This window comes from Amblyraja radiata, chromosome 32 (assembly GCF_010909765.2).
Source record: "Amblyraja radiata isolate CabotCenter1 chromosome 32, sAmbRad1.1.pri, whole genome shotgun sequence".
Taxonomy (NCBI): Eukaryota; Metazoa; Chordata; class Chondrichthyes; order Rajiformes; family Rajidae; genus Amblyraja; species Amblyraja radiata.
The window spans coordinates 5,064,798-5,080,001 of record NC_045987.1 but is presented as its reverse complement, the minus strand read 5'-3'; the positions used below and the strand labels follow the sequence as shown (position 1 = coordinate 5,080,001).

The following is a 15,204-nucleotide window of genomic DNA, read 5'->3' as shown; positions in this document are numbered from 1 at the left end:
AGGAAGTAAAATGACAACATTCTTGTAGCTCAGAATGTTGCATGCTGTTTCATTTCTGCACCTTGCAATAGTATAAGGGTGATTTTTTTAACCACGTTTCCCAATTACACTTGCCCATGCAACTATTACAATGAACACAACAATAGAGTAAGGCAATGAATCCATTCAATTTAGGACTAAAACAATATTCTAATGTTGGAATTGACATGAAAACAACATGTTGAACTCCATTTGTCAGGCAGGAATGTGTTTTGAATTTAGATTTGTTTAGTTTAGTTTAGAGATACAGCGCGGAAACAGGCCCTTCGGCCCACCGAGTCCGCACCGACCACCGATCCCCGCACATTAACACTTTCCTACACACACTCGGGACAATTTACACTTGTACCAAAGCCAATTAACCTACAAACCTGTACGTCTTTGGAGTGTGGGAGGAAACCGAAGATCACGGTGAAAACGCATGCAGGTCACGGGGTGAATGTACAAACTTCATACAGACAGCACCCGTAGTCGGGATCGAAGCCAGGTCTCTGGAGCTGCAAGCACTGTAAGGCAGCAACTCTACCGCTGCGCCACCGTGCCGCCTTTAATTAATGGGACTTATAACTTAAAGGAAAAACATTGCCTGTAATGGTTGTAAACGACCTATTCTCAGTTCATTCCGCCATGATGATTGCATTAACTATTCAGAACTCAACAGAGCTGAAGATGGAAGGGAAATCCCTGATAACCACCAATCCCCGATAAGCAGAACCAATGTGTTGGCAGGAACTGCAGATGTTGGTTTACACCAAAGATAGACACAAAAAGCTGGAGTAACTCAGCGGGACAGGCAACATTACTGGAGAGAAGGGATGAGTGACGTTTCGGGTCGAGACGTTTCGAAATGTCACCCATCCCTTCTCTCTAGATATCCTGCCTGTCCCGCTGAGTTACTCCAACTTTTTGTGTCTATTTTCCTCTGCTTTTGTTCCTCAGCTAGACAGCACATGCTCTGTTTGGCAAAATACTGAATCCACGTGTCAGCCACTGTTATTCTGACTTCTATGGGTACACACAGGGTTACATTATTGGTATAAAATTACATTTATTAGAAATGCCCCCCCTGAACAGACTCCATCCCGGCCACAGAACCTGCTGTGGTTCAAATCTATAGTTATTTAAATTGATTGATGAGGGATAAATTTTAATAATTCCAGGAAATGCATGCATGGACATTGGAGCCGTGGCAAAGTGCACAATCCAAGCGGATTTTATCACAGATGGTAACATTTTCAGAGTATTTTTGAGGTGATGTGAACGACTGAAGCATTTTCAAATAGGTTGCGAGAGAAAAAAACCCCATCCTTTGATAATTTGTTTCATGTTCACTTTGACAGAGAACTGTACAGGGGAGGGTTGGGCCCGCAGGCCCACAATCAGGGCCCTGATCTCCTCCACCTGCACGTGATCCATATCCCTCCATTCCCTGCAGATGCATGCACCTATCCACAAGCCTCTTAAGCCCCTGTCCCACTGTACGAGGTAATTCCCGAGTTCTCCCGAGTTTTCCCCCGATTCGAACTCGGAGAATGTCCGTAGCGGGTCCGTAGGAGTTTGTGGATGTCTCGTAGCGGCTCGTAATGGTAACGGTAGGTATAAAAAGTAACAGTTTTTTTAATCACGAGTATTTTTTTACTCATGGACATTTTTTGCAGGGATGAATAAATGTCATGAGTTTACCGGATGTCCCGAGTACCCTTAGCATTACAATTGTCTATTGTCTATTATCTATTGATCAGCTAACTGCACTGTTTGTTACCGAGACACATATGCGCAGAACCTAATGTCGTGGCTTGCCACCATATTCATTGAAGAATGCTAATTATAACTAAAGGCGGCACAGTGGCGCAGCGGGTAGAGCTGCTGCCTTACAGCGCCGGAGACCTGGGTTCGATCCTGCCTATTGGCGCTGTCTGCACAGAGTTTGGACGTTCTCCCCGTGACCGTGTGGGTTTTCTCCGGGTGCTCCGGTTTCCTCTCACACTCCAAAGACGTACAGGTTTGTAGTTTAATTGGCTCCAGTAAAAAAAATGGAGATTGTTGCTAGTGTGTAGGATAGTATTAGTACGGGTGATCGCTGGGCGGCATGGACCCGGTGGGCCAAAGGGCCTGTTTCCGCGCTGTATCTCTAATGTCTAAAGTCTAAAGCTCGCACGCAGCTGTTAAAAGCGAGGTGCTTCGAGGTTAGAAACAGTGAAGTAAGTCATCCTGGACACTTGACAGCTTGGAGAAATGACCAAGGTAAGGGGATGAGAGTTAAATTCTCAAATGGAAAGCAGTTAGTGTATAAATATTTAAACTCAATTATATCTTTTTTACTGCAGGTGATTCGATGAAAAGTTGTTGACAGACACAAATTGCTGGAGTAATTCAGCGGGTCAGGCAGCAACTCTGCAGAAAAGGAATAGCTGACCTTTAGAATGATAGAAGTCAATTATCTTGGTCTAATTTCTGCAGGCAATGAACCTTTAGGTTAGGATTCAGAGAAACTCTCTATTGCCTGTCCTGTGATGACATCAATGGGGATCGACAACACATGGAACATCATTTGTGAGTGTCACAAAGAGTTTTATTTATGATCATTTTACTGCCTTAAACACAACCTCATACTGTTTCAACACACACCGTGGAATTGGAAGCCTCCGGTTTCATCCCACGACCACCCATAACTCTCATGTCTGTGGCCTGTTTGGCCATATTTTTCAAGTGTCAAAGGCCATTTTAAAATCTATAATTAGAAGTGCAGTAAGATTGCCCAATAATTACGGATGTAATTGCATCCATTACCCTGAGCAAAGCGTTTTTATGTAAAGGTTATGTATTCTAGTTAAGCCTCCAATGAGTACATAAATCACATCAGAGCAAATGCATTCTTCCCTGTGTTGCAGTACAGAAAACAATTGGAAACATGGTAATCTTAAACTAATTCTATAATTGCAGTGGATTGCTTCTCTTAATTTTCCAGCATCTAGAAAACATAGTCTGGTCAACTTCAATTATTCAAGAGACTAGACAGCCCTTTGGAAATGTTGTCAGTGCATTAGTGCTTCTTAAGTGCACAGGTTCACAGTCATGCCTTCTTGGTTGGCAAAGTGCACTAACCTACTTTGACCTCAAATCCTGGGAGAAATGTATCAACTTCCTCCAATGTCCACTATCGAGGCTATTTGTTACTGCTAAAAAATTGCAATTTAAAAAAAAAAAGATCAAAGTTAATTCTAAATTCCTCCATTTCTATTTTTGTTCGGACTACGCTCTGAGTTAGTGTTTCTGTTGTCAGGGTGTAGCAACTCAGAAAAGTTGAGAGGCTGAGATCCAGCGCTGATTTAACGCTGGCTGATATTCAATATTGTCGGGGATATTCACTATTGTCAGGACACTGAAGTTCACCATCCATAGCACAAGTTGAAAAGAAATTTAAAGAGCTCAGTGCCTCTGCATTTTCTCTCCGGCAATCAATTGGTTGCAGGTGAGGTGCCTATCAACACTGTCAGTCAAATGTCTAAGCAGCAATTGCATTAACAGGAAATCCAGCTATATGCTTGTCAAAGGACAACTACAATCTCAATGAATAACATTTCCGGCTTGCAAGAGGAACAATTTTGAATTATTTTTTGTGTGGGGAGGAAAAATGAAATCAGGTGAGTTGCTCGTTTAACCCTTAAGACAGAATCACCAGTCAACTCTAGTGTGTTCCGAATTGTGTTCACTACCCAAGTTCATAAATGTTAGGAGAAGAATTAGGCCATTCGGCCCATAAAGTCCACTCCGCCGTTCAATCATGGCTGATCTATCTTTCTCTCTCAACCCCATTCTCCTGCCTTCTCCCCATAACCCAACATCCTTAACTAGTCAAGAATCTGTCGATATCCACCATAGAAATATCCAATGTGGTCATTGAGAGAACATGCAAACTCCACACAGGCGGCACCCGAGATCAGGATCAAACTCGGGTTTAGTTTAGTTTAGGGATCCAGCCCGGAATATATTGACGTGGCTCCACAGCCATCATGGCAGAATGATCTGAATCAGTGCAGTAAAGCCAAATGCATCAGCATAATCGTGCCATTATCCCTTCGTTAAAATAGGCTACCGAGTTTAATAAAAACATGCATGACTAAAACCACACAGCCTACTTTCAACTCTGAGATTCTTTATTGCTGGTTCTCGGTGCGTAGATGCGGATGTGGAAACACACAGGAGTTAATTTGGAAGTCCCAGAAGAGCAGGCCATTTTAATTTTATACTTGATCAAAAGTGAAAAAAATAGCGAACATGAATAATAGCTGAGAGAATTAAAAGCAGTAATTAGATCTCAGAGTTCAGATGATAAACTGCTTAAACTCATCGCTTCACACTCAGAAAGTAATATGACCCTTCAGTGTGATTAGTTTCCTTCCAGAAGCTAGTATTCCCAATATGTATAGAGATGGCCAGTAAAGTAGAAGGCCATATATCACAAATCCTAAAATGCACCCTGTAGGAAAAGATACAGATTATGTCACTTCTATTTATACTACAATCCATGAACCTACATGCATTGCCTTAAACATTAGAATTGTCTTTCTTTCTGTATTGCATTAACCTTTGTGGATATATCTCTCCATAATGTATCATCTTGACCCAGTTCCATTATCTGCACATTTCTAAGTATATTGCTTTATCAATCATCAGTCTGAAGAAGGGTCTTGACCCGAAACGTCACCCACTCCTTCGCTCCAGAGACGCTGCCTATCCCGCTGAGTTACTCCAGCATTTTTGTGTCTACCTTTGCTTTATCTTACTCAGTGTTCTGTGGATTTTATTAAAACTTTAAACTTAAAGAGCCATTCTCACAAAGTAAAAATCATGTACGGTGTGCGGGTTTGTGCTTACGCTGATGGGGCTCAGAATTCCAACCCCCTACCGAGCAAAATGCATCTTCAGAAGTGAAATGAAGATGAAGGGGGAATATTTGAGGAACAGTGGCCTTGAAATTCAATATCCAGTGTTCAGTGACTAAATTTCATTCACCTTGGGCGGTGCGATGGCGCAGCAGAGGAGTTACTGCCTCACAGCGCCAGAGACCCAGGTTCGATCCTGACTACGGGTGCTGTCTGTACGGAGTTTGTCCGTTCTCCCCGTGACCTGCGTGGGTTTTCTCCGGATGCTCCGCTTTTCTCCCACACTCCAAAGACGTGCAGGTTAGTAGGTTAATTGGCTCCGGTAAAGAGAAATTGTTGATTGACCCGAATGTGTAGCATAGTGCTAGTGTGGCGTTTTCTCACCCACCTTCTCATCACTCCTTACACATTAGGTGCCATTAACGGAGGCTAGTTAATCTACAAACTAGCATGCCTTGGCGATTTGGGAGGAAACAGGAGCAACTGGAGGAATCCAATGTGGTCACTGGGAGAACATGCAAACTCCACGCAGACGGCACCCGAGATCAGGATCAAACTCGGGTGTAGTTTAGTTTAGTTTAGAGATACAGCGCGGAAACAGACCCTTCGGCCCCCGAGTCCGCACCGACCAGCGATCCCCGCACATTATCCTACACACACTAGGGACAATTTACAGTGATGCCAAGGCAATTAACCTACAAACCTGTACGTCTTTGGAGTGTGCGAGGAAACCGAAGATATCGGAGAAAACCCACGCGGTCACGGGGAGAATGTACAAACTCCGTACAGACAGCACCCGTTGTCAGGATCGAACCTGGGTCTTTGGAGCTGTAAGGCAGCAACTCTACCACTGCGCTACGGTGTCGCCTTTGGCACTTTGGTACTGTGCCATGAGGCTTTGTCCACTTACAGTATGTTCTCTTCCTTGTATCAAATACACCGTGTTTACCTTGACCTGCATTACAACCACTCCAATAGCATTCTCCTCATTATTCTACATTCATTGCATTGACCTGTAAGAATGCATTGGCTCTCATTTTGACTTTCATTGTACATTGGGCGGCACGGTGGCGCAGCGGTAGAGTTGCTGCCTTACAGCACTTGCAGCGCCGGAGACCCGGGTTAGATCCCGACTACGGGTGCTGTCTGTACAGAGTTTGTGACCGTATGGGTTTTCTCCGAGATCTTCGGTTTCCTTCCACACTCCAAAGACGTACAGGTTGTAGGTTAATTGGCTTGGGTTTGTATACTTGGTATAAGTGTAAATTTCCCCTAATGTGTGCAGGCTTGTGTTAATGTGAGGGGATCGCAGGTCGGTGCGGACTCGGTGGGCCGAAGGACCTGTTTCCGCGCTGTATATCTAACCTAAACTACCTGCACTAAACTAATTGCCTTGCCTGCACTAGTCCTTAGGGTTGACGTATAACTAAATAATCATGACCCACCAAGGCAAATCTCTTTCCACCATATATGATTTACTTTAATATTGTCCTTATCAGTATATCAGTTCCATTTAGTTTATTGTCACATGTACTGAGGTACAGTGGAAAGCTTTTGTTGCGTGCTAACTAGCATGCGGAAAGACAACACATGATTACAATCGAGCCATTTACAGTGTACAGATACATGATAAGGGATTAATGTTTAGTGATCATAGTTAAAGAAATGTTGCTGTAGGAGTAGAGATTTAAGAGTGTGGATGCAGATCTGCTTCTATGGCCAGCAGGTAAATAGTCGCCAGAGTTGGGGGCCAGCTTGGAAGCAGGTCGCAAGGAATACAAAGAGAATCTTTCCAAGAATGTAATGTACTTTTTTTTAACTGAGCATTTTATGATTAAATTGAATAGCTTATTCATAAAATGGTCAGAAAAAAAAGATCAATTGTAAATATTTTCAAATAAAGAACACAGAAGCACATTCCTTATCAGTGGGCTTACTTAAATAGCTTCTTTTGAACGTAAATCCCCAGCTGGTATGGTGGGAGTCAACCTTACATCCAAGCCTCAAGATACTCGCTCAGTAAACTAAAGGCCTGGCTTGTTTCATCCATTTTGATACCACCAAGCATTGCTTCCTTTAGTTTAGTTTAGAGATACACCGCACGGAGACAGGAGAACGGTGAGTAAGATGGCGAAAAATCGTAGCGCTATCGCGTACCGTTTTTGCGCAGATAGAAAAACCACGCAAACCGGAAGAGCGCAAGATCAGAGTTTTAGTTTTATGCATCGATAGATGAATAGTTAAAAGGCACGTGCCTGCCGTAAGTAGAACTGATATTCTCATAATCTGCAAGATTTTACATGAATCAAAAACATTTGAAAGAAATAAGATGTTTTTAGTTTTTTAGCTTTGGACGTAGAGCTTTAGACGTAGGCCCTTTGGCCCACCGGGTCTATGCCGACCAGCGATCACCCATACAGGCAGTGACTAGTGGGGTGCCGCAAGCCTAGGTTCTGGGACCTCAGTCGTTTAGAATATTTATTAACGATTTAGACGAGGGAATTAAATGTAACATTTACGGATGACACAAATCTGGGTGGCAGTGTGAGCTGCGAGGAGGATGCAATGAGGCTGCAGGGTGAATTGCATAGGTTGGGTGAGTGGGCAGAAGCATGGCAGATGCAATATAATGTGGATAAATGTGAGGTTCTCCACTTTGGTGGCAAGAACAGGAAGGCAGATTATTATCTGAATGGTGTCAGATTAGGGAAAGGGGAGGTGCAACAAGACCTGGGTGTGCTTGTACATCAGTCACTGAAAGTAAGCATGCATGTACAGTAGGCAGTGAAGAAAGCTAATGGCATGTTGGCGTTCATTGAGAGAAGATTTGAGTTTAGGAGCAAGGAGGTCCTACTACATTTGTACAGGGCCCTAGTGAGACCACACCTTGAGTATTGTGTGCAATTCTGGTCTCCTAATTTGAGGAAGGACATTATTGCTATTGATGGAGTGCAGCGTAGGTTCACCAGGTTAATTCCCGGGATGGCGGGGCTGATATATGATTACGGAATGGGTCGACTGGGCTTGTATTCGCTGGAATTAAGAAGGATGAGAGGCTATCTTATAGAAACATAAATTTCTTAGAGGATTGGACAGGCTAGATGCAGGAAAAATGTTCCCGATGTTGGGGTAGTCCAGAACCAGGGATTACAGTTTAAGAATAAGGAGTAGGACATTTAGGACTGAGATGAGGAAAAACCTTTTCACCCAGAGAGTTGTGAATCTGTGAAATTCTCTGCCACAGAAGGCAGTGGAGAACAATTCACTGGATGTTTTCAAGAGAGAGTTAGATTTAGCTCTTAGGGCTAACGGAATCATGGGATATAGGGAGAAAACAGGAATGGGGTACTGATTTAGGATGATCAGCCATGATCATGTTGAATGGTGGTGCTGGCTCGAAGGGCTGAATGGCCTTCATCTGCAGCTATTTTCTATGTTTCTAAACACCAGGGAAGCTGGTGGGCAAGCATGAGACCCATCACACACAAACCTTGTCATGTCAAACACCGCCAGGGAACTTGATCGCCAAGCAGCACAAGAAACAAACACTGGAACGTATCAACAACATTTGTTCAGCTGTGGCTTCTGCTACTGTCAGGCAAAGAACTAAATAAAAGCACCTTGTGTAGGTGTTAAACACTGCAGGCCAAGTTTTCAATGACTCTTGTACCAACAAAAGCAACCCGCAAACCATCGTTACCGACAGAGAAATATTCATTCTCGAGGACATGTTGCAAGTCAGATGTTTGTACAAACTTGCAGCAGCAAATAGACAATAGAAAATAGGTGCAGGAGTAGGCCATTCGGCCCTTCGAGCCTGCACCGCCATTCTATGTGATCATGGCTGATCATCCCCAATCAGTACCCCGTTCCTGCCTTCTCTCCATATCCCCTGGCTCCGCTATCTTTAAGAGCCCTATCTAGCTCTCTCTTGAAAGTATCCAGAGAACAGGCCTCCACCAGGCAGAGAATTCCACAGACGCGCAACTCTCCGTGTGGAAAAAGTCACAATTAAGATTTAGTTTACAATTTACGATCAATTCTTTTGTTCCCGTCGTTATTTCCCCCCGCAAATTCTGTTTGGAATCTCCGCTGAATATCATTCGATAGATCCCATTTTTTTTCTTCACTCCGGGGGAATTGCCGGGATTTGTAATTCATCTCCTGAATGTTCCTTCAAGCAATCCAAGGGGGAAAGTGTTATATGGAGTAAAGAAAAGTGCCTTTCCATGTTTTTTGTATTTATTAGATATCAATTAAAATATTAAGAGGGGAGGATAGAAGGCCGTTTGATGGACGGTCAAGATGAATCCCAGTTTGCGAGACCTCTGGTCAGTGTAGGCGGGGCATAGGCAGACCGATAGCAGGACATGTGAGAGATTACATTAGATTCGATCAGATTTTATATAATTTGACGGTCACATGTGACTATTCACAGTGAGGTGCCTTGTTTTGCATAACTAGGTATACAAAGAGTCACCACGTAGAGGGCACTGACAAAGTTACACAGTACCCCTTTTTAGCCACAATGGTTCCCCCCCCCACCTTAGTTCTCGCCACGTCATAGAGCTATTGACTGATACAGCGTGGATACGGGCATTTCGGCCCAACTTGCCCACACCGGCTAACCTGTCCCAGCTACACCAGTCCAACCTGCCTGCATTTGGTCCTTATCCCCCCAAACCTGTCCAATCCATGTACCTGTCTAACTGTTTCGTAAACGTTGGGGGTAGTCCCAGCCTCAACTACCTCCTCTGGCAGTGCACCCACTACCCTTTGTGTGAAAACGTTACCCATCAGATTCCCATTAAATCTTTTCCCCTTCACCTTAAACTTAAGGTCCTCTGGTCCTCGATTCACCTATTCTGAGCAAGACTCGGTGCAGTCCACCACCCCCCCTCCCCCCCCCCCCCCACCCCCACCCCCACTCCACACCCATTTTGTTCTTGACAGCCCTCCACTCCAGATGACTGTTTGTGTTCGGCAGCCCAAGAATGGTCCACGATCAAAAATTCACGTGATGTGATCTTTATAGATGCTCCCAGTTCGAATAGGCAGCCCCTGAGTGCCGTGTCGTGCCTGCCTGTGTACAAGCAGATGACCGAGTGTAATGAATTGTTGCTTACTTGTAAAAACTGTCCGGCTCCAGGCACTTGAAGATTAAGGAGTATGTGGTAGAGTCGGAGGCAAGCCCGTGGTTTCTGCCCACCACCACACAGGTCGACCCCAGGCCTGAAAGAAGGTCATCGGCAAAGCTCAAAGATTCCCCTGTTAAAATAAAACAAACAGAGGGATGAAGCTGATGAGTTACTTTAAGCATGGACTGGTTAAAGCTGCTTGACGTGTATCACCCTGACACTTCCATGGGCTGTTCTTGTGCAGGGGAAGGGTGGGGGTGGGGGTGACAGGGTGGGGGTAACGTGGGTGGGGGTGACAGATGACTGGGGTGGGGGTGACAGATGACTGGGTGGGGCGGTGGGTGATGGGGGTGGGGGGTGACGGGGTGTGGGGTGACTGGGTGGGGGTGATGGCGGTTGGGGTGGGGGTGATGGGGTTGGGGGTGACGGGGAGTGGAGAGTGATGGGGGTGGGGAGTGATGGGGTGGGGGGGTGGGGGGGGTGGGGAAACTGGGTCATCCTTTTTCCTGTGTCTTTATTTTTCTTTCAACCACATTCGTGAGATCTTTTACAGAAAAAATAAACAACGTCCAGTGTTTCTAAAGACGTTTGTTTCTCAATCTCCCGCAGGCTATTATTTTTCTGAAGATTAAATATGCTCACTTTCGCTTTAACTCTGTGAAAGAGGACTGAGATGCGTTAGGTCAGAGTTATTCCACTAGATTTGTCTGTAGACGCACGCATGTGCGTGCATGTGTGTGTGTGCGCGTGTGCGTCTTGCATGGGTTTTCGTTCAGAGATACAGCTTGGAACAGGCCCTTCGGCCCACTGAGTCCGTGCTGACCATCGCCGATCACCCGTTCAAGCCAGTTCTATGTTATCCCACTTCCCCATCCACTCACGACAAGTTAGGGGCAATATTACAGGGGGTCAATTAACCTACAAACGTACACGTCTTTGGGACGTGGGAGGAAACTCAGTCTTGTCGGCGCTGCCTTACAGCGCCAGAGACCCGGGTTCAATCCTGACTACGGGTGCTGTCTGTATGGAGTTTGTACGTTCACCCCGCGACCTGCGTGGGTTTTCTCCGTGTTAGCTCGCACGCTTTGGTAAAATCATAAATTGTCCCTTGTGCGTGTAGGATAGTGTTAGTGTACGGGGATCGCTGGTCGGCGCGGGCTCGGTGGGAAGAAGCCTGTTTCTGTGCTGCATCTCTAAACTAAACTAAACTCAACTAAACATCCTATTTTACTGTGTGTGGCCCTATTATCATAGATTTTCTATTGTAATCACCATGTTTCAAATTGAAAGCATACTATGTGACTTTAATAACTGGCTTAAAACTATAAAGGCAATTATAAAAACATTTGTGGGGGGGGGAGGGAAAATAACTTTCACCTTACAGTTCAACTGTCAGAGGCTAGGAACACTGTTTCCTTAAGAATAGGCTGCAGCTATTTATCTTACATAAACAAATGTCTTCAAGCGAGGGATAGAGGTAATGAGCTGCCAGTGTGAGATATATTTGCAGCTTGATGATATTTACATTTCATCAATCAGTTCTATGATTTTATCACCATGTAAAATCCATACAATTCCCCTGAAGTCCGTGCAAAAGTTCCACAACAGGGACATTATTCTTCAAGTCAAACGCACACCATTCCTAGAGAGTCGTAAGCAGCAAGGAACCATGTGAATTGCTTTGGAATTTATGCTCTCTGGACTCTGGGAGCCTGGGAATTAAATATGAATACATTCAACACTTTGATATCCTGACACAGATGTTTACTATTAAAGGTCTATTGTCCTGTCTCGCAGCGGTAGAGTTGCTGCCTTACAGCGCTTGCAGCGCCGGAGACCCGGGTTCGATCCTGACTACGGAGTTTGTACGTTCTTCCTGTGACCACCTGGGTTTGCTCCGGGATCTTCGGTTTCCTCCCACACTCCAAAGACGTACAGGTTTGTAGATCAATTGGCTTGGCATAAATGTAAATTGTCCCTAGTGTGTGTAGGGCAGTGTTGGCGTGTGGGGATCGCTGGTCAGCGCAAACTCGGTGGGCCGAATGGCCTGTTTCTGTAGTGAATTTCTAAACTAAACTAAACTTCAGGAATGATCAATACAGTCCAGCATAAATCCCCTTTCATATACCTGCCCCATACTTTTAATTCCCGAATGTGTTTTAATCCGATCACACGGCAAGTTTGTTTGTCAACTCTTATTTGAAACATCCCATGTTAACATCTCTTCCAGATCTAGATAACAAATGCAAATTGATGCAGCTGGTGAAGTTGCTGCCTCACAGCGCCAGAGACCCAGGTTTGATCCTGACCTCGGGTCCTGTCTGTGTGGAGTTTGCACGTTCTCCCTGTGACCGCATGGGTTTTCTCCGGGTGCTCCATATTTCCCCGCACATCCCAGAAATGTCCAGGTTTGTCGGTTAAATGGCTTCTGTAAACTGCCCCGAGTGTGCAGGGAGTGGATGAGAAAATGTGATATTATAGAACTAACGTGAATGGGTGATCACTGAGCAGCGTGGACAAGGTAGGCCGAAAAGCCTATTTCCAGGCTACATTTCTAAACTAAACCAAATCTAGTAAGTATATATATATTATACTTTATAGTAAGTATACGTGAAGTCTGGAAAATAGTACATTCTCATTAAATTTTGATTCTACCGACATTTGGAAATGTACAAATTGATCTCGTCGTTCCACACCCTGTTTTACTTTTTATCTTTTTATCTTTCAGAACGACAATTGAAAATAATATGAACCGGTTTCTCGGTAATCAGAATGAAAAACTTCATCTCACTTGAGAAGCACTCTGATAGAATAAAGCTTCATCCACTATAAAAATGGAAATATTATACAATGTCTGCAACTCGTGTTAAATGATAAACCCCATGTACATGAGCAGCAATGCAATGGAATGACTATCTCAATAATTTTATTTCAGCAAATCATTGCAGCTATGTCCTGTTTGCTAATTGAGGAGCATCTGGTTTGGCGGCTTAACATAGAACATAGATAAGTACAGGAATAGGTGACGTTTCGGGTTGAGACCCATCTTCAGACCGAACAAGGGTCTTGAACCGGAACGTGACCTATTCCTTTTCTCCTGTCTCAGAGGGCGGTGGAGGCCGGTTCTCTGGATACTTTCAAGAGAAAGCTAAATAGGGCTCTTAAAGATAGCAGAGTCAGAGGATATGGGAAGACTGATTGGGGATGATCAGCCATGATCACATTTAATGGCGGTGCTGGCTCGAAGGGCCAAATGGCCTACTCCTGCACCTATTGCCTATTGTCTATTGTCTGCCTGAGCCGCTGAGTTACTCCAGCATTACATATATACATAGACAATAGGCGTAGGAGCAGGCCAATCGGCCCTTCGAGCCAGCACCGCCATTCAATGTGATCATGGCTGATAATCCACAATCAGTACCCCGTTCCTGCCTTCTCCCCATACCCCTTGATTCCACATTTTGTGTCTATCTTCGGTTTAAACCAGCACCTGCAGTTCCTTCCTATATAGAAAAGTGCAGCACAGGAACAGGCCCTTCAGCCCACAATGCCTCTACTGGATATGACACCAAAATAAACTAATCTCATCTGCCTGCACATGGTCCATATTCCTCCATTCTCTGCACGTCCACATGCCTATCTAAAAGGCTTTTAATGTTCACGCAGAGATAAAAAAATATTGAAAAGCTAAAAAAATAACTAAAGAAGCAGAAAAAATTGATTAAATTGCTAAAATTCCACAGTTGAGTGGGGATATTTCATGTTCATACGTTCTCGGAGCAGAATTAGACCATTCGGCCCATCAAGTCTACTCCGCCATTCAATCATGGCTGATCTATCTCTCCCTCTCAACCCCATTCTCCTGCCTTCTACCCATAACGCCTGACACCTGCACTAATCACTTTCAGGGTGAGGCATCTAAAAATATGAAAATCTAAAAATTACTGCAGATGCTGGAAATCTGAAATAAAAACAGGAAAGGCAGGAAAACCTCAGCAAGTCAGGCAGCATCTGGGGTAAGAAAAGCAGTCAATGTTTAAGATATGAGAATGTTTCAGATGAGGGAATCCTTCCTCAGACCTGAAATGTTAACAGTTTATTTTTCCACAGATACTGCCTGATCTGCCATTACCAATGGCCTAAAACAGATACAAAATGCAGGAGTATCAGTGGGTGAGGCAGCATCTCTGGAGAACATGCATGGGAAACATCACCTATCCATGTCTCCGATGTACCCGCTACGTACATTCTACGTGCTTACCACGAGTTTGATTTTTTTTTTAAACTCGGGAGAGCTCTTGATTTTCCTCGTACAGTGGGACAGGCCCTTTAGTGAATTGGGAATCGCTGGTCGGCACGGACTCGGTGGGCCGAAGGGCCTGTCTCCGCGTTCCGAAACTAAAGTAAACTAAACTAAATTCAACTAAAAACCACTAACAGACTTTAGATCCTCGTGTGTCTTTGGATCTAAACGAACGACAAATTGTAAATACATTTCAGACAAATACAACTAGGCTCTTCCAATTTGTGACAATTTGGCAACATTTGCTAATCATTATGTCCACTTGCCTTCAGATATTAACCACTCTGACATAAACAATGGGGGCTCCTTTCCCAGTTATTCTTTCAGAATGAAAGAAAATCTATTAATTATGTGTAAAGTTGGAACACGATGAGTCACTGACTGTTTTAAATTAACAATTTCACAACCACACCTCAGAATAGTCAAAACTGAGGAAAATCCTGACTAAGGAAATCCCAGTGAAATTTCTTTGCTTGAAGTCAAGCTCGTTATTTTATTTCACCACTCTCTTATTTCCAAAGTGTGGCGATGTTGACAGGCCAGTGCTTGGGCTGGGACGGCACAGTGGTGCAGCTGGTAGAGTCATGGCGTCGTGGAGTCATAGAGTGATACAGAGTGGAAACAGACTCCTCAGCCCAACTTGCCATAGAGGGAGTACAGAGAAGGTTCACCAGACTGATTCCTGGGATGTCAGGACTTTCATATGAAGAAAGACTGGATAGACTCGGCTTGTACTCGCTAGAATTTAGACGATTGAGGGGGGATCTTATAGAAACTTACAAAATTCTTAAGGGGTTGGACAGGCTAGATGCAGGAAGATTGTTCCCGATGTTGGGGA

At 44.3% G+C, this 15,204-nt stretch overlaps 1 protein-coding gene across 8 annotated transcripts in view; it reads right to left on the bottom strand.

The window, feature by feature from the left end:
* Positions 1-15,204, bottom strand: part of astn2 (astrotactin 2) — an 823,694-nt gene that overhangs the window by 116,204 nt on the left and 692,286 nt on the right. For all 8 annotated transcript variants that reach the window (XM_033048879.1, XM_033048880.1, XM_033048881.1 and 5 more), the window contains one exon: positions 10,052-10,193. In XM_033048879.1, coding sequence (XP_032904770.1) covers positions 10,052-10,193 — 142 coding nt within the window. The remainder of the gene's footprint in view (positions 1-10,051; positions 10,194-15,204) is intronic.